The sequence below is a fragment of the Meleagris gallopavo genome, chromosome 19 (genome assembly GCF_000146605.3).
Source record: "Meleagris gallopavo isolate NT-WF06-2002-E0010 breed Aviagen turkey brand Nicholas breeding stock chromosome 19, Turkey_5.1, whole genome shotgun sequence".
Taxonomy (NCBI): domain Eukaryota; kingdom Metazoa; phylum Chordata; class Aves; order Galliformes; family Phasianidae; genus Meleagris; species Meleagris gallopavo.
This window is the reverse complement of record NC_015029.2, coordinates 5719897-5739336: the sequence shown is the minus strand read 5'-3', so window position 1 is coordinate 5739336 and position 19440 is coordinate 5719897. Positions and strand designations below refer to the sequence as shown.

Here is a 19440-nt window from a genome sequence, read left to right as displayed (position 1 = left end):
GGGGTTAGGGATGTGAATGGATGAAAGACACAGGGGATGGGGCATGGCATGTGATGGCCCCGCCACTGTTGCCCCACCTGTTCCTGTCTCCATTTCCTACCTTGCACCTTTTGCTCCTTGCATCCCTCTCATCCTCTCCCTCACTCTCACCTTTCCCTGAGTCCTCTCCCCCTTCCCTCTCCCTTCCTTCCTTCCCCCGAGTGCCCCCTCCCTGTGCCTCTCAAAGCCACCATAATAGCAGCTTGTTTGGCACTTCACTTGGTCTCAATGAGAAAATTCCCCCCTCTCCCTCTTTTTGCCTTCGTTATTTCCAAACCCTGCAATAGCTCCTTTGCTCGGGGCTGCAGGAAGTGCCCATTTTTCAACATTTTTCTTTGGCTTATGTTTGTCATCCTCTGAATTACCGCACCGGGGAGTCCAGTCAGCCCGACACCGGGCCCTGCTATTCACGCCTCTCCTGCTCCTTGAGATCATAGAGGGAGAAATTAGTTATTTATTTCCAGCTCCGCCGCGGTGCCCTTTCCAGCAGAAGTGTTTGTTTTGATTGCTGGCTGCAGAGCCAGGGAGGAGCCAGGATGGAAGAGGGTCCCCAGCACAGTGAGGCCATGCAGGTCCAGGCCACTTTGTCCCATGGGGACACCTTGTTGTCCCCGGAACAGTTGTACTGTAGTATGATCCAACATGGTGCTGGGGACGCTGTGCTGTCCATGTTTCTGTCCTCAGGTGAGACGTGTCATGGCGTAATGGATGCCACATGGGGAGCATCTCACCCCAAGCTCATCCTGACCACAACAACCTGGGAGAGCAGGGAGAGGCTGTGGGAGGGAAATCCTGCTCCAGCACAGCCTGTGGTCAAGGATGCCCCATCCCCCCTTGCTGGGTGCTGCAGCTTGGGTTGGGTGCATCAAGGGTAGGGCAGCAGCAGTGGTTCATATCAACGTCACGTTGTCCCAACCCAGTATAAGGAACTCAACAAAGCAAGGATGTTCCCTGCTGTGGGAAGGCTGAGATGCAGTGGGTTGCAGTGGTGGCACCTGTGCAGGTCCATGGTCAGCTGGACAGGGTGCCACCAGCCTTGATGTGAAGGACACGACACACAGTGGCATCAGGACAAGGGCCTGGCTGAGCAGGGAGCTGCAGCTTTAAAGCAAGAAGAGGAGCAGCAGGAAGAAGAAAAATTGGCCCTGTAGGTAGACCTGCTATTTAAGTGCAGTGAAGAAGCAAGCACAGAGAATTACAGGAGAAATGATAGTGCCCTGACAGCTGCCATTTCCCACCACAAGTCTCCCCTAATGGAGTCCTAATGTAGTGGTGGGCTCCTCGCTGACAGCCCAGCCCCAGACAGGGCTTGTCTTTGTGCTGGTGACAGATGGGACAGTCCGGCAACAAACCTGTAATCCTCTGATTTTTGCTGCCTCTGTTTAACCCCTTCTTCTCCTGGCACAGCTCACTGCCCAGGTGTGCATGGAAACCTCCTGCCCCACTGCAGGGTGCTGGGTCCTTGTGCTTCAAAGCATGGATATGTGGAGCGGATGGCAACCTGTGGATCCCTCCCCCATCGCTTGGTGGCTGTGGGTAGGTGGCAGAGCTCAGCATCGGGACTAAACCAACACTGCAGCATGGCTCCCTGTGAGGAAAGTAAAAAGGCAGAGCCTCTGTTGGCTACATTCCCTGTGCTGCACTGCCTGTGTGACATTTATGTGTGATTCACGCAGGTGAATCAGTGCAGGTGTGCTCATCAGCGGGGCTCTGGGCTGCCTGCCCAGCATGGTGGCTCTGGGCTGTGCCACCAGCCACAGGGGATGGCAGTGTGAAAATCTGCCAAAGTTTTCTGGCAGGAAAAGAAATAATGCTCTGGGAGCATATTGAGATGTGCTTAGGGCTAGCAGGATGGATGGATGGAGGATGCCTCTGCCTGTGAGACGCAGGCAGAGGCGTACTCTCTCCCATGGGGATGCAAGAGGAGAGATGAAACACCTGCCGATGTGTTCTCCACATATTTCACAATGATAGACCCAAAGCATCCCTGGGGAGGGATTTTTGGATGCTCCATTAGGCAAAGGGTCAATCCCCTCCACCTCAACCCCATCACAGAGCATCTCCAGCAAGCAGCATCATTGCCCCAGGGCAAAAGCTCCCCATCCTGACTCCCCCAGTGAGCCCCCAACTCACACCCCTTCTTATAGGGCTGGTCCCATGGATGTAGAGTTCTGAACAGCCCTTGCCCCAAGGAGCCCAGTGCTGTGGCAGCATTCCACCCTCCCAGCAGGAGAGCAGCAGCAGTGTGCACAAGTACTCAGCACAATTAGCCAACAAGTGGCTGTTTTGTGAGGGATTGTTGCTGATGTGTTTTAAGTGGCTTTCTGAGTGGAAAATGTTAGGCGTTGGAGAGGATGGCAGACAAAGGGGGGGATGCATTAGGTTTTATTGGTCTGGTTTGCACACATCTGACATCACTCTATTAAGCAAGTTCTGCCCGGCTTTAGGGGAAAATGAAAGATAAAGCAAGAAAAAAGGGGCTGAGGGCATGGGGTGGGGGGAGCGCCAAGGATTCAAACAGGCAAGTGAGAGCTTAATAGCAGGAGAGACTGCAGCAAACTGTGTCAACCAGATGGGACCCGGGTGCTGCAGGAGGAGAAGGGAATTAGCCAACCCGCGCTTTGTTCCAGCAGAAAGCACGGCCCTCTCCCCCCAGGAGCTGCCTACGTGTGATATAATACAGCCCCTTTCAGCTGCTAAGCTGGCCAAGGACAAAAGTCACGGATAAATAGTGAGAGGGAGATGCTGAAAGCAAAAGGCAGAGCTGCCGAGGGCCATGCACGCTTGTCGGGCTGCCCGGCCTGTGAGCATCATGGGGACCTTGTGCAGGCACATGGTGGCAAGCCTGGGGGTGACACCATGGATGGTGCTGGCAGGGCAGCAGGGCATGGGGCACACTGCTAGACCTGTTTTCTCTGTCCTGATCCCCATAATGCTAACAGGGATGGAAGAGTCCCCTTGGGGATAGGCTGGAGGGTGAAGTCCCAGCCCTTTCCCAACCTGCTGCTTGGGGATGTTCAGCCAATGTGATCATCCACGAGGCACCATGCACCACATCATGGTTAAAACACCAAATCCTCCCCCAGCCTCAAGAGACACAGGCCCCTGCCCCTGCTTTCCCTGTAGCCTTAGCTCCAGCATCTCATTTCTCCCTTTGCTCCCCTACAGCTGGACACTGCTCCCTGGGAGCCACTGACATGTGCTGCAATAAGAAAAGCCCAAAGCTCCTGCTCTGAGCTGAAACCCAACTCAGAGTGGAGGGAGTAAGCACTAAACCAGGCATGGTGTCATGCAAACAAGCAGACCCCCATCCCTGCGCCCTCAGGGTCTCATGGAAACAACAACTGCACCTGACCTGGGGGAGGTGCTGGGTGCCGGGGTCAGGGAGCTCAGCTGGGACACTGAGATGGGCCAAAGGAGCACTGGGGACCTTGGGATGCCCCATGCAATGCTGAAGGGCTGGGGCCAAAGTGCTTTCGCCAAGGGGAGGTAAAACCAATCGATGAGCTGTGACATGCTGACCCTGGTGCTAAGGCATAAAGTTTTAATGCATGACAGTAAATCTGAGAGTGGGACATAGGGCAGATGGCTGGGGAGTGGGGGAGGATGTGAGGGGATGAGGAAAGAGTGGGAACTCCCAGACATGGGACCCAAAGACTGACATGGGATGGGCAACGCTTCTGCCAGGACAAAGGTGTCCCAGTGGCTGCGTATAACTCCCCAGCAGCCCCTGTTCCAATGCACATGCCGTGCTCTGCCAGTGGGGTCACTGGCCCAGTGGCATCCCAAGGTTTCCCCAACCCCACTGTGCCATTCAGTGCACAGGGATGAGCCAGGTCTTGGTTCTCATCCTCATCCCCTGCAGACCCAGTTACCACCAGCTAACATAAAATACCTGTCCTTTCCCAGCCCCTTTCCCACTGCTCCACTCTGGTGGGGGGATGCACCAGGGAGGACCCCCTGGCCGTTGTGATGGAGTGACCAGATGGGCACTGGGCAGCAGATCTGTGGGTTCCTTGTCTCCCTGAGCTGGCTGCGCTTTGACGCCCTGTCCCCCTGGGGCAGCCTTTTGTCACGGGTGTGCAGAAGGGCCCCTGTGTCCCTCTGATCCCTGCCGCCCCCAGCATAAAGCTGGCTTTCAGGGTCCTCCACACCGCTGTTGGGAACCTCCCGGGGAAGGAGCAAGGGAGCTTCTTGTTAAACGGGGACACACAAAGCCACCTTGTTAAGGGGTTTACAAAGGCGGCCATCTCCCCCTCGCCTGGGAAGCCAGCATCTGGCGGCTCCCAACCTCACCAGAGGATGGCTTTCCCTTGGAGAGACACAAACACTGCATAGCTGTGCTGTGCTGCAATCTGTGAGCTGTGGGATGGGCCCCTTTAACCATTTGGAGCTGAATCTTCAGAGCAAAATGGGAAGCAAACACCCATCACGTGGAATGCTCTGATTTGCCCTGCGGCACAGCATCCTCAGTGCAACCTGCCCCAAACTACGTGGGTGGTTTTATCCCCTCCATTAGGAAAGGTGGAGGTTCCCTCCCATCCACCCTGCAGGTAGGGACATGGAGTTCCAGCAGGTGACAGGGACAGCAAACCACAGGTCTCCCCACTGCCCTCCCATTTCCCTGCATGGACCAAGGGATCCCATTTTCCACCCAAAGAAATTAAAGCACAACCCCAACAGCCTCCTTGTCCCCACCAGTTCTCTCCTAACACCCATTCGTTCTTATTCTGCAACAAAATCAATAGGATCTTTGGCACAACCTGCATGGGTTCTGACCATGTTCCTTGCCATGGTGCCCCCCAAGCTGTGCAGACAGCACCCGAGGGTCTGCACATCATTGTGGCCCCATCCGACCCCCCAGGACACACTGACCAACTCTGCGTGTTATTCAGAGCTGTTTTTAGCAACGCTCTCTCTAAAAATCCACGTGCATATTAAACCTTAAACCCAGTAATTACCTCTACCTCCAGAGAAAAAGAAAATTGATTTTGCCATAGTGATGCAGCAGGCTGCAATAGCTGGCGCTGGCTGGGCGGCTTTTAGAAGTCGGGTCCAGGCAGGCATGTTCAGAGTGCTGGGAGCTGAGCTGCCCTGGGCTGCCCCTGCCTTCTGCTCCCCCCAGCCCCAGGAGTCCCCACTGGAGCGAACTGCCCTTGAGCACACCTGTGAGCAGCCCCTCGGGCTGAGCAATCCCCATGGGGTGATCCCCGCCGGGCAGTGAGCACATTGCCAACAGAGCCAACTCAGCAGCTAGGAGCTCATTTGCCTCTGCTTTTCCCTGCAGCACATGCTTGCCTCTCACCTACACTTCCAGGTGGCACTGTAGGGGACCACATCCCTCTGAGCATTGTCCCCACACCCTCCTCCTCCTCCTTCTCCTTCCTGCAGAGATGACATCCCTGGGGAGCAGGACCGGAGGAGATGTCACCTTCTCTGCATTGAGAAAGGAAACATGCACTGCCATGCCCATCTATCCTGCATGGTCCTTTGGCTGGTGGTGCCACACCAGGTGCGGGCTCTGCACTGGGGAGCCCCTGGGCCACCTCTCTACGGGGCTGAGGGTGGTGGCTGTCCCTTGCAGTAAATTGGACTGCTGCAGCTTTAAAGAGCCACACGTGCTCCTTGTCTTGCTGCAGGGCCGGTGGCAGCAGGGAGAGCCGAGGACACCTGCGGAGATCCTGTACAGCTGGGGAAGATTAGCCTTTTCCACTAGACAAGACCCATTACCATGTTCCAATATACCATCACTTCCGCTAGGAGAGCCTGCAGATGAGATATCGATTGTGGTGACCCTGGACCAGCCCTTCCCTGGAGCCTGGCAGGGTTGCAGAGCAGCCCCACGGCACGTGGGCACATGGTGGCTGATGCCCAGCAGGAAAGAAGGGTGTAGATGGGGTGTCCAAAATGTCATCCCATGATAGCTCTGCTGGGGAGCTCCTGGGTGGATTGGGTGTGCTGCACTGCTCACCCTACCATTGGGCAGAGCAGCACGATGCTCAGCACCACCAGGGATGGGGGGATGCTGGGAGGCCACCAAGAGAGACTGCATAAGCATAGGGATGGGAAGGGCTGATGGTATTTAAAGTGGTACAGCAATCAAACGTGGACTTTGACTCACAGCATCCCATCACATCAGCCCTACATGGCCATGCTCAGTGCAAAGGGCAAGTGGTTGGTAGGGTGTCCTCTACCCTGCAATCCCATGACTCCCAAGAACCCATTGCCCCAGAGCTTGCACCAGGTCTGAAATGGCTTTTCAGTCCTGCCACGCTCTGCTTTCCCATCACGCTGCCTTGCCCTTCCTGCTCTTACACCAAAAGCACTCAGGACAGGTCACAGCCCCATGTCCTCACCCTACAACAGAGAGCAATGGGGCACAGCATCTCCCAACACCCCATGGGTGTCAGACAGGCTCCACCAGCCCAGAAACCCATTCATCCCCCTCTCCTGTCAGCCCTCTGCTGCTTTCTCCTCCCAAGATGGTAGCTGCCAGTAATAGCAGGGAAAGTAACATCCAAGCTGGGAAAATAACATGTTATTTTCCCAGCGGTGATGTCAGAGCTTGTCATGCTCGCCAGCTCAGCAGCAGGGCACGCCTGGACGTCCCCATGCGGCCATCGAGGCTGGGGCTGCACAATGTCATCCCTTTTTGATGGCACAGGGCAGGGGACACCAACCTTTGGGTTCATCCTAAACCCGTGTCCATCCCATCCTTGTAGCACAGCAGGTGGGATGGGAGTGTTTTGCTTTCCAATCCCACAGCGCAGCCTTGGCACCATCGGTGCCCAGCTCCCAGTGCTGTCCTCAACCCCTTGCTGAAACCCTCCCCCTTTAACCAAGCTTTAGAAGGTTCTCCCCATTTCCCCTTCCCCGAACCTCATCTCCATGTGCCAAAATGAAGACAAAAGAGAAATAACCAAATCCTCCCAACCACGCAGGGTCGGGGCTGTCCCATCACACTGCCTATGGGACACCACCACTCCCCTTCCCAACGGTGACGTAACGCAAGCAAGCATCCTTCAGCAGCTCTTAATCTATCACAAATTTATTTTTCTCCCTCTGTCCCACCAATTTCTTCCCCTGTAACAAAGGCATCACCTCCACGGGACGGAGTTCCAGTTACAAATTACCGCCACAATTAGCAGCAGTGCTTCAAGAAATTAGAAAGGGGAGAGGGATGCCTGAGTGCCATTGATTGCTATTCATCCTGCTTTGTGCTGACCTTGCTCTGGAGACGATGATATTCCTTCAGCCTGGAAACCAGATTAAAAAAAAAAAAGATAAATTAATTGTAAATTAACAGTAATAACACACATTTCCTTTCAATTAATTTAAGCAGAATGAGGGGGCGTGAGGAGCAGGCGTTTGTTAAGGCCTGTACAGTTTAATTATGCTTTTTTTTTTCCATGAGATAATGTAATTAATTTATCTCAGAGGGGTGGGGGGACACTGCGTGTTGGGGAGAACAAAGCAGTTAACAGGCAAGGGAAAAATTAAGAGCCCATTATGTAAATGCAGCATGTTTTACAGCATTTAAGTTGGGGGGGCATGAGAAACAAGTAAAATAAGGAGGAGGGATGCACGGGAAGGCTGTAATTAGGGGAAGCTGTCAGTGGGCGGCGGGGGCTCAGGGCAGGGGATGGGGGGCACCGGGACCCCCCCGCACCGACCTCAGCGCGTTGATGTTGATGAAGCCGGTGGCATCGGCAGGCTCGTAGTCCCCCTGCACGTCCATGCTATGGGGAGAGAGGGTGTCACCACCTTGGGGACGCAGGGGACACTTTGTCCCGGTGCCCCACGTGTCCCTCCAGGTGATGCCTGTCCCTCCAGGTGACGTCTCCCGCACGTCACCCTTGCACCTGGTAGGGATGCTCCATCCCAGCCCTGTCCCTGTCCCGTTGGTGCTGCAGTGCCAGGCACTCCCCCATCCCACTGACCCCCGTCTCTGCTGCTTTCATCCCCCAAACTCATTTCCCAGAATCTGCAAGCCTTAAAAAAAAACAAGGAAAAAAAAAAACAGAAAAAGAAAAAAAAAGAGAGAGAAAAAAAAAAGAGTTTACAATGATTTTACCTCCCCTGACGGGCTACAGAAAAACCTCTGTGCTTTTATTTTTGCTCATTCGAGTGGTTCTGACCTGCTCTATAATTACGTTACTTTCTACCTACTGTGCAGAGGCATTTCCACACAGCTCTGCCTCTCACAGCTTTCTCTCGGGTTCCTGTGACGCCGTCACTCAAAGGCTTTCAAACCAGCGATGTAGAAATCAAAAAGAAAAGGAAAATGGTTGGAGACGCAGGGAGAATAAGTGCCCCTGCTTTTCTCTCCTCTCTCTTTTCCCTCCGTCCCACCCCCCTCCATCCTCCTTTTTTTTTTTCCCCCTCTTTTTTTCCTTTTTTTTTTTTTTACTTTATTCATTTAATCTCTCCAAGTGAGAGCGTGGAGCATAATGAAGGGTTGGGACGGATTATTAGGAGCTGTTGATTTTGAGGGGAGGGAAGGGGGAAAAAAAAGCCAGAGAAGAGAAAGAGAGAAGATAATTTGACATTTACTCCGACTGATCTAAACTCATTCGGGTGTATTTATGGCTTATAAAGTGTTTAGAGAGATTGAAAGGGGTTGAGGGAGGGCTGGGGGGAGTGAGAAAGCAAGAGAGAAAACAACACGAAGGAAAGGGAAAAGCAGGAGGAAAAATAATATTGACTTCAAAACACAGCTCGTGCTTAGCTGGGAGGAAATTGTGCTCTACATTGTGGGTGGGTGGGGAGGTGGGTTGGGATGGGATGAGGCAGGATGGGATGGAATGGGATCGGGCAGGATGGGATGGAGTGAGGAGGGAGGGGACAAGATGGGACAGACCAAGCTGGGATGGAATTAGATGGGATGGGGTGAAATGAGATGGGATGGTACAGGATGAGCTGGGATGGGATGGAATGGTACAGGATGAACTGGGATGGGATGAGACAAGGCAGGATGAGGCAAAACGAGATTGAATATGATTAAAGAAGATGAGATTAAATGGAATGGCATGAGATTGGACAGAATGAGATAGGATGGGACCCTCATTGCCCCCAAGCCCACTCACCTCACCAGCTCCTCATTGTACAATGAGTGTGGGGACTCCCTGCCCAGGACGTAGACCTGGCCCTTGAAGACAGAGACACGCACAGTGCCTGCCACTGCCTCCTGTGAGCGTGCGATGCAGTGCTGCAGGAACTCACACTCAGGGCTGTACCAGAATCCTGTGGGCAGAGACACCATCAGAGTGGGGTGGGAGGCTGGGGAGCCAGGAGGACGTGGAGGGCGACCCCACTGAAGGCTCTTCTGCAAGGAAGCCATTGGGTAGTTTTCAAGGGAAGGGATGCAGTCTTGGGGCAGGAAGAGGGAAACAAGGTGCCAGGATGGGTTGGTTCAGTTCTGAGCAATGGGGATTTGTGCACATCCTGTCCCCACTTGAGAGGAGATGGAATCCTCTGCTCAATGAAAGGCTCTGTGGGCATTTTCCTCCTGGCTCTTCTGGATGCAGAATTTCTGCACATGGAAATGAAAAGCTTTTTTAAGTTATCACAAAACCTTCACTCAAAGCCCGGCATCCTGAGAGGGTTGGTTGGGACAGACAGGTGGATGGATGGACAGGCAGACAGACAGACAGGTGGATGGATGGAACCCATTCTACAAGATAAATGTGGGCTTGGGGGAACCCGTTTACAGCCCCCAACATAGGCATGAGATGCTGTCCCCTGGGTCGGGCAGGAAGGGGACTGCCCTGTTGGGATGTGGTGTCCCAGGGGCAGCCCCAGCCCCGCTCCCACGCTCCCTCCAGCTATCAGTGCCCAGGGCTGACCCCGGGGCTTTATCGTGCTGCCCATCGGAGCACGTACATCCCTACATCCCAGCAGGCTCAGCTTCCTCGACCCTGTCTAGAGTAACAGGGCTCTGATTTCCCTTGTGGGTCCCAGCCCCCAGCACTGCATCATATGCCCAAAATGCAGCCTTGGGGAGCAGCCACCGGTGTAGTTGGTGGCATTGCCATCAGTGAGGCCACAGCAGGCACTGAGAGGCCATGCCCTGTGCACATCTCCTGTTGCTGAGCGGGATAATTACCTGGGGAGGCCCCCAAGACCCAGAATAAAGCCTGGGAGATGGGGAGGGAGATAGAGTGAGGAAGAGAAAGAGCCCATTCACGGCCCTCAGGTCATCCCTGGGCTTTATCTCCCCATCTCCCTGCTGCTCTGCTCACACCGGTGCCCTCTCACCTTTCCTTTCCCAGCTGGGATTCAGGCTGAAGCCATTAAAGAAATGAACCTGAGCTTTTGTTGGCTGCCTCCATGCAAGACAGGATTGGGACATTGTGCATCCTTTACTCTGGGATCTCTTTTTTGGGATATAACTGATGCTACGTGGACCTGAATGCAACAGACACTTTGATGGTTCACTGCTGAGCCCTCATCCCTGCATTCAGCATCCAGCATCACGCCAAGGCATCAGCCTGAGCCCCACAGACCCATGGGGCAAACCCACCCTATGGCACAGCCAAGGGGCTCAGGGATCTCTTTCTTCCATTCCAGCTGGGCAAATAAATCCCTCTTTTTAACAAACACACTACAGGTACAACTCTTCAAATGTCAAGGCTGACTTCAGGCTGTTGCGTCCCCGTGGCAGGGAAAAAAAACAAATAAATCTGAGACACATTAAAATAATAACCAGCCACTTAAATGCTGCTCTGACAACTCCAGGTGCGAGGAAGCACCCCCTCCCTCCTCGCCCCCCACTGCCAACTAATTCCCCCCTTGCAGCCATCCATCCCAGCAGCCCCCCCTGCCCTAATCCCCCCGACACCAACAATGGCATTTCCGCACCTGGCCCTACCTGCGGGACCCAGCGGCTTCAAAGCCAGTGCTGCACAAAGGGATCAATGGGGATGGGGGAAGATAACCTCTAATTGTCCTGAAACCAGGGGCTGGTGACAATAATGAGGTGTTGCAGGAAGGCCAGCTCTGAGGGGCTGATGGGGCTGAGGCACCCGCTTCTACCCTGACATAGCCCTAAGGAGCCACCGACACCGTCAGTGCGTGGGTGAGGGTCTGCTCTTCACGTTGGGTGGGAATGCACCCTGCAGGTCTGCCAGAGGTGGGAAGAGGGGAAACGAACCCACTGACACCTGAGCAGCCCTGTAGTCCTGTGGATTCCCAACAGTGAGTGTTTATAAATAAATAAATAGCTGTAGGCTTCGACTAAAAATAAATAACCAACGTACAGGCAAACACAGCACTAAGTCTGCTATAAACAGCTACAGGCTGATGCAGCATCAGAGAGCAAATGGAAGCGGGCGCTGTGATTTGAGAGGAAGGTAATGGAGACTCCTGGCTGTGCACAGCCGTGTCCTGCTGCAGCCCCAGAATGCAGTAAATGGGCTCCAGAAAGGGGAGGTGGTGAAGGGATGGTGGTGAAGGGGTGGAGAATCAGTACTGTGACTGGGCAGGGTGGGACAAATCCCAACCCTGCAGGTGTTCCAGAACCATGGAGATGTGGCACTGAAGGATGTGGTCAGTGGACATGGTGGGAATAGGTTGGGGATCCTAGAGGTCTTTTCCAACCTTAATGATTCTGATTCAATGAAATCAACAGCATTGGGCTGGGATGTTTGCCAGGAGCGAACACTCACGGAAGGTGGCATCACCTCCCAGCACCCCACATGGAGCTTACTTACCCCAAAAGCAAGTAGGGTGCGGGGTCAGAATGCTCTCAAGATTACAGCACCTCAGGTTTGGGTCGGAAGGAAACTCAAACACCATCCAAGATCTCAGAACCACAGAATGGTTTGAGTTGGAAGGAAAAAACCCCATCCAGTTTCAACCCTTTCCACAGCCACATCCATCCCTTGCACACCTCCAGGGATGGGGCACCGCAACTTCCTTGAGCACAAGCAACAGCCCGGGGCATGAGCACCTTCTCCCCACCATCCACACCTGCACCTTGGCACCCCGTGGGCAGCAGTAGCAGCAGGGTCCATACGTACCATTGTACACCAGCTCAGAGAATTTCAAGCTGAGCCCCTGCTTGATTTTCCTTACTTCCCGGTCCATGGTGAAGGCCTCGATATCTAAATGCGCATGGTATAGGATCGTCCCCGCTGGGGTCTCATAGATACCTAGCCATTTTTCCAGGCAGGGGGAAAAGCAGAAAAAGAGAGAGAAACGAATGAGACCAAAACTGTCAGTAAATGACAAAAAATAATGACTTGGCTGACAGAAGGAGCTGTGGTCGAGCGCATTCAGTCCCAGCTTGCTGCAAAATGCATCTGTCATTATATTCATGCTGGGGCCGAGACAGTCCACTCCGCACCTTGCGGAGAAAATTTCTAGATTCCCCTCTTTGAAGAGGCACTCTGACGAGGCTAAATGACAGGGTTTGGGAACCGATCCCCCCACAGATACGTGCCCAACGGTCTGCAGCTGAAAACCTGTAATTAAGTGAACGATGCAGGGCACAGGAACAGGGCTGAAATCCCCTCCTCTCCTCGGCTGGCAGGCGAGCCCTGCACCAAAATGGGGCTACCTGGGGACCAAGAGCACAACCCCACTTGGGGCTGAAAAAACCCCCCGGCTCCTTCCCCTCCACCCCTGGTTGTGTGAGGACTGGGGATGGGATGGGACTGCTCCCTTTGTTCCATAGGTTTAAAGCGTGTTTAAAGACAATGTGGGATTTTGCTCGAGGTGCATGGAAAGCGATGGGAAAGGATGGGGTTGTCCAGCAGTGGGCACGGCTAGCTCCGGTGTCACAACATTGTCCCCTCCCCACTGGGCACCCACACTATGGCACAGCCCTGGGCAAGTGGCACCTATGCACTGGCATATCAAACAATGAGGCTGTTTTCCTAAAAAAATAGAAATTCTGGATTTGGTCACAATAAAAGTTATAGGAACACTGCCTCCCAATCCGTGTGCTGCAGAGAGCTGCAGTGGAGCTGTGTCAGTGGGCATTTTGGAGCCTGCTCCTTGTCCCTGCAATGGGGCACACCTCGCTCAGACTCCCATTACCTAGGATCTTCAATGAAGGGACTGGAGGGGAAGAAACCCCACACTTCATTCAGCATCCCCCATCCTTACCAGGCTCCTACAAGCTCAGTGCCCTCCAAGACGAGAGGCCCAGCGGGACCCCGTCTCCAGATGCTCACTGAAGCCATCTCCATGAGCACAGCCCCACACCAGGGCTTCAAACCCCAACCACAAAGCCAAGTGCACTGCTGGCACCACGAACATCCCCTCTCCTTCCCCCTCCATCCCACTTGGGCTGACCCAAGGTTCACTTTTATGCCTCACCCCCCACCTCCATGTCCTTGCCCATCGCCCACCTCCCCTCTCGCCCCATCCTTGCAATGACAGCAGCATAAAGTCTGCTGTGCCAGGCAGGGGGGTGACAGCTGAGCTCCCAGAGACACCTTCAGAGTGACACTCACAGCCCCTCCGAGTGTCTATTTTCATCTCCCCGTGTTTACAGGAAAAGACAGAGGTGTCAGCGATGCAGGCTGCCGGAGCTGCAATCACCCCGCAATTACAACTGTGGAAGGGGGGGCAGCCACGCAGACAGCTGCTGCTGCTGCTTAAAATTTTCTAATTTGTAAGCTCGGCTGTCAGTCCTTCTCCATGCTGTTGGCTTTGCCGTGCTGTGCGTGGCTGGCACACAGTGCTGGTGGGATGGGACAGGATGCAATGTTAGGGCCACGCGCCTGCAGGGTGGTATGCCCGAATTTCTACCCCTGGGCAAATCCTTGCAAATGGGAGCAGGATTGAGCAGTGCGGGCATGGAAATGTGGGGAGAGAAAAGAGAAGCCCCCAAGAAATGGAGCTCAGTTCTTTGGGCAGTGGTCATGCTCTCCTTCCTGCTTTCTCATGCCTGATTTCATTTACTCCACTTAATTAAGCCTTCTACGGAGACAGAAAGGTAATTTGGTAATAAGGACGGGAACAGGCACACACGGCCCCATTGCAGCCAGTCCTGCTGGCCATTTGCACCCCAAATCCCAGCTCACATGGTTCCAAGACCAGCACAGCACACAGTGTTCCCTCACTGCTTTGGCCTTAGCAGATCTCAGTGAGGAGACTGGCAAAAATCAGTGCCAATGCATCTTTCCCTTCCTTAGCACTTGGGCTCAAGAGGTGAAGGAAAGGATAGAAGGCAGCATCAAGATGGGAAAAACTTATTTGCAGCCCCAGCTCTGTGTCTGTGCCTCAGTTTCCCTTAGTGAGCAGGGTGAGAGGGTCACCAAGGGCTACTGTATCCTACTGGGTACTAAGGGTTCCCAGGAATTGTCCCTGTCCCTCTGTGCAGAGCTCTCATCCACCAGCGCGCCAACGCGACAGCGATTGCTTGACAGTGTCACTTGGCAGACAAACATGACAGATAAATGGAGTTTAGTGAAATTATTAAATGCTGCAAGGGTCACTAGAGCATGTCAGTGGCTCTTAAAAAAAAAAAACAAACAAGAAAAAAACAAAGATTTTGACAAATTACTCAGCATCCAGCATGCTAATGCACTCAGATGTGTGCGTGCGGTTTTGGTTTCTGGTTTTGTTTGCCCTTCTTTTGGTTTTAATTCAGTTCTACAGGTTGGCACCCCATGGTTTGGGGTCTGTCTCTTGCTGGTGCTGCACAGGCAGCAGAGCCTTATCAAAATATTTGCTCGTGCCCTGCCACAGAGGGCACGCATAAAGAAAGGGAGCCTCTAATTAGGCATTAATGAGATTTAAGACAAAAGAGCCTGGATGAGGAGAGTGAAATGATTATGAATGGGAAATGATGACAAGCAGTCTCTGGCTCCTTAGCTCTGCACCGGGCAGCTTGCTGCCTTCAGAGGTTTCTGATGGAACTGATCCTAATGGGGAATCGATGTGAACCACAGCCTCAGAAAGGTATATATAAATCAAGGATTGGCTTTAACCAGAACTGGTAGCTTTGTGTTGCATCCTCCCAGGGAGCCAGTCCGTGGTGAGGAAAGGTTGGGGTTGTACTTCATGATCCTAGTGGTCTTTTCCAACCTTAATGATTCAATGATTCTATCATTTAATGATCTTTTCTCACTAGGGATGGGTGTCACACTCAAGACCTGGGCTCTCTGGTGGCACTGGGGCTGGCACAAACCATGGCACAGGCAGCCGTGAACCCAATGAGACATCATCACAATGGCCAAATCTTGGTTAAAAGCTGAAGGGAAAGGCACAAAGCCCAAACACCTGACACCTGAGCCCCCATCCAGTCCCACCAGCACATTCCCCTTTTGTGGCTGCTTCTAGGGCCAGGCTGGCACCTGCTCACCTCTGGACTTCATCCCAACAAAGCGGTTCTCCACGATGTCGATGCGCCCCACACCATGCTTGCCCCTGAAGAGGAGATAGGTGGATGGGTGATGAGGGGACAAACCCCAAATGATGGCGTGGGCACCTCTGCACAGTGCTGGCATCACCCAGGGCATCAGCAGTGACCCCCAGATTGGATGGGTAAAAGGCAGATGGTTATTCTCCTTTTCCCCTTCTCTTGGCTCTGCTTTCATGCTTCACTCGCCAATGGCAAAGCCCCATGGTGTTGGGCAAGGGGAGCAGCATGAGGGACAGCAGAGTGGGCAGCTGCTGTGTGATGGCTGAAGTCATCTTAAAACCACTTAATTAACATTTAAAAGGAGAACTACATGGAAAAGTTCATTCCCATTCAGCTCTGGAGGAATAAAAGGCAGAGGCATAGAGGAGGGTGCCAGGGACCGGGTGGCTCTGGGTAGCATTGGGTGGCAGGAGCAGGCACACAAAGGGTGCTACCCTGGTTGCAGGGCAGCCCTTGACCCTTTGGGACACACAATAAATGGAGAAGGTGTAAATAGGAGAGCATAGGAAGCGAAAGCATAAATACTCCCTGCTTGGTGCCAGCACTGGTGGCATGAGTGGCACAAACCTGGCTCAACAGTGACTGTCCCATTGCTGCTTTGCCATCAGCGACACCAACCCAACTCTATTCCAGCTGGGGAACACTGCAGGACATGGAAGGGGACCGCATGGCACTCACGCAATGTCATTCAGGTACATGAAGAGCTCCAGGGCAGAGCGGTGGGTGACTCCATTCTTGGTGTTGGTGACCTTCACAGGGACACCTGCAGAGGAGGGTGGTGGGCAGGATGAGGTGGCAACGGGATCCCCACGCATCATCCCACGCACGTTAAATAGATGTGACAGATATGAACTCTAAATAACTTCTTAAAAAGGCATATCCAAGCTGCTGCCGGGGGGAACGAGGGGAGGGGGAACCTCCTCAGGAGAAAAGCGAAATAAATAAATAAAAAGGCCATAAAAATGCCCCCCTCCCCTTCTTTTCCCCCGCTCTCTTTTTTTAGGGCCTGTGAAATTGCAACCAGGCCCTTAACTAATTGAATTTCACGCTCAGCAATTGTCTTAGGGCGCAGCACCTTCTGTCCCACCAGCCCCGGCTGGGGGGGTGACAAATGAGCCACCCGCCAGCAGGGGGGGAGACACGTCTGGGGCATGGTGACGTGCACACGTGTGTGCACACACATGCACACGCACCCCATGGCGGGGTGCTCCATAGGAATTCACGGTTGCATTTTTACAGAAAATTTTGAAAATAGATGAAATATTTTATTTTTAGATGCTGGGTGGGAGGGAGGCAAGAGGAGTTTGGGGGGGGGGGCGGAGGCTGAATAGCAAAAGAGGCATTTTCTTTAGCAGTGTGAAATGAGCAATAAATGTATTAGGAAGCTGACAAGGGGGCTGCGGGGCCCACAAAGAAAAGCTGCGCGGAGTTGGAGGCTAATCTCCCCTCCATCTGCCCTCCTCATTACCATTGAACGCGCTATCAGTTGCCAATCAGCGCTCAATGACTCCCTTTCTAGTCTTTATTACGAGGCGCCCGCGAGAGCCGTGTCTACTGACGGGCTCTGTCAGCTTCCCCCAACCTAAACCCCCTATTTTCCAGGGGTTTATAAACTCAGTTGTAAATTGCTATTAAATGTAAGTTGCGGCAATAATGAACCTTAAGCTGCTTCTCGCCAGGGCCCCCCCTCGGCGCCCTCCCCTCGCCCCAGCTCTTTCTATTCTCGTCCTTCGCTGGGGCATTGGCCGGGGTCCGCGTGGCAGAGAGCCGACATTGTCGGGGCTGTTGTTGGTGAAAGCTGCTTAGCCTTTAAAATAGTTAATAATTAGATTAAAACTTCAAATAAATTAACTAGGGGTTGAATGGGGGCTCCGCCTCGCAGGGAGAGGATCAGGGGAATGGAGCCGGGCTCCCGGTGCTGGGGGCTTTGGGGAGGAGGTGGCCCCTCTTAACCGTGGGGTGGCATGAGGACGCCCATGGATGGCAGGAGTGGGAGCACCATATCCCCTCGTTAGAGTGTGATGAGCATCAGCGTCACCTGCGTGTCCCCAGGGGCCACCTGAGTACCATGGACAGCGACAGCAGCACCCACTGCCCCTCAGTGCCTGGGGGTCCCACCTTTGTGTCAGTGGGGTCCCACTGCCACAGGACTGAGCGCTGTGGGACAAGGAACCACAGAGGACATACCCAGACCACCCACGCTAATGGAAGAAGCCCAGCATGCACCAAGGTGTGATGCTCCAAGCTGGGGTGTATCCCATTTTCACCTTAGCAATGCTCCAGGCTACATTTTTCACAAAGAAGCAAGATTTGGTCCTAACATAGACTCGGTGCCGAGGGGAACCTCTGGGGATGTCTTACCCTTCTCAAATTCAATCTCCAGTTCATCTGGGATGTCCGGAGAGGTGGTTGGGTCACAGGTCTTCGTATAGAGGTCAAGGGGGGCCCGATTCTGCAAAGGGTAAAGGCAAGGGACAGTTGGTATCATGGGCACAACCAGCATCACCAGCACCCCCCAAAGCTCAGCAGGTTGGCACCCATCTCCATCCCAAAGCAATGGGACACGGCGATCATGGCACAAAGCAGCGCCGGAGCTCAGGGGGCCCTGGGAACAAAAGGGACGAAGAAATCAGACAATTTTTCCCCTCAACTTGATCTCATCTTTTTCTTCGACGCCCCCACAGCTGGAGGTGGAATAGCTGCAGAGAAGCAAGTCAGGCAGGGAAAAGTGCGACTTTTTGCGGTCAGTGCAGAATAAGCTGGGCTGCGGCGGGGCCAGAACCCAGCTTATTCCGTGCGGACCGAGAAAACGAATGAGGAGGGCTGACCCCAGCAGGTGCTCTAGTCGCATGGGCTCTTTCATGGTGTCCTCGAGGTTAATACACACAGGGGGAAAATAGAGGAACAAAGCAAAAACCCATTTCAGAGCGCATCAACCTTTATGTATATTTTCCCCCAACATTTATAGTAAAGAAGCATCTTATCTCCTTTAAAGCTGGGCCACTGGAGGCTGGGGTGATGGCGGTGAATTGAAGCACATACCAGATGAGGGAGGAAGAAATAATAACAAAAAAAGCTTTCTGTCCTAGCAAGCAAAATGCATTGCAGTTTAGCAAAGCTGAAGCATCTCCCTTGTGGCTGCTGCCCCATCCAGGTTGGGATAGCGTTGTCACTCATATTGGTGATACTAAACTTGTGTTCTTTGTGTGATCACAGAGGGAACCCAGCAGTGTCCGTGTGCAGCCCCTGAGCTGGTAAGGGGAGAAGGAAACTGAGGCACAGCACAACCCAGCCACCTGCCCACATCCCCAGCTGCAGCCTCTCCTGTATTCATCTCCTGCCTCCTCACCACTGAGCAAAGAGGGCAAAGCAGAACCATAGCATATCCCGAGTTGGGAGGGACCCACGAGGATCATCGAGCCCAACTTCACAGACATACGTCTCATTTTTGGGTGGTCCCATGTAGAGACTGTGTGGACTCAGTGATCCTTATGGGCCCCTTCCAACTCAGGATATTCTATGAATATTTTTTGCCCTGTTCCCTTGTTTTACGCAGCGCATGCACGTTTCTCCCATGCCCCCCAAGCACACAGATTACACGGGCTGCAGATTTCAATTTTACATCATCTGCCCTCTCCTAGCCCCGATCACACTTATTAACCAGACAGACCCGCTGGAGATGATGGAAAACTTGGAGTTCAAAAGGAAAGATGGGAACCGTGAGGGGGGAAGAAATGGAAAGTATTAAAAACTCTTTACTAAACATTGGAAGTCAAAGTCAGGTAGTTTTCAATTTTCTAAGCCAACTATGAAAACCCCTATTAGATAAAATAACTAAATAGAAATAAAAGTGACATTTGGCTTGCATTCCATCATTACGGTGCGAGTCTGTCCTCTTTTTATTCTCTCTCCTAAAAGCACAGTTCAAATGACAAATAGTTTGTTGCAGTGTATCAATGCCTCCTATTTATCCCTCCCTGCAGGGGGGCTAGTCCTGCAATGTCATCTTTAAAGGGGAGAGAGGA

The 19440-nt window shown here is 53.2% G+C and overlaps 1 protein-coding gene across 1 annotated transcript in view; it reads right to left on the bottom strand.

Annotated features, from left to right (window-relative positions):
• Positions 1-7069: 7069 nt before the first annotated feature.
• Positions 7070-19440, bottom strand: part of ASS1 (argininosuccinate synthase 1) — a 20550-nt gene continuing 8179 nt past the window's right edge. Inside the window, exons 9-15 of the mRNA XM_010720898.2 lie at positions 17777-17867; positions 16094-16178; positions 15356-15420; positions 12060-12191; positions 9126-9282; positions 7713-7778; positions 7070-7295 (exon numbers count right to left, since the gene is read on the bottom strand). Coding sequence (XP_010719200.1) covers positions 7241-7295; positions 7713-7778; positions 9126-9282; positions 12060-12191; positions 15356-15420; positions 16094-16178; positions 17777-17867 — 651 coding nt within the window. The 3' untranslated portion in view covers positions 7070-7240. The remainder of the gene's footprint in view (positions 7296-7712; positions 7779-9125; positions 9283-12059; positions 12192-15355; positions 15421-16093; positions 16179-17776; positions 17868-19440) is intronic.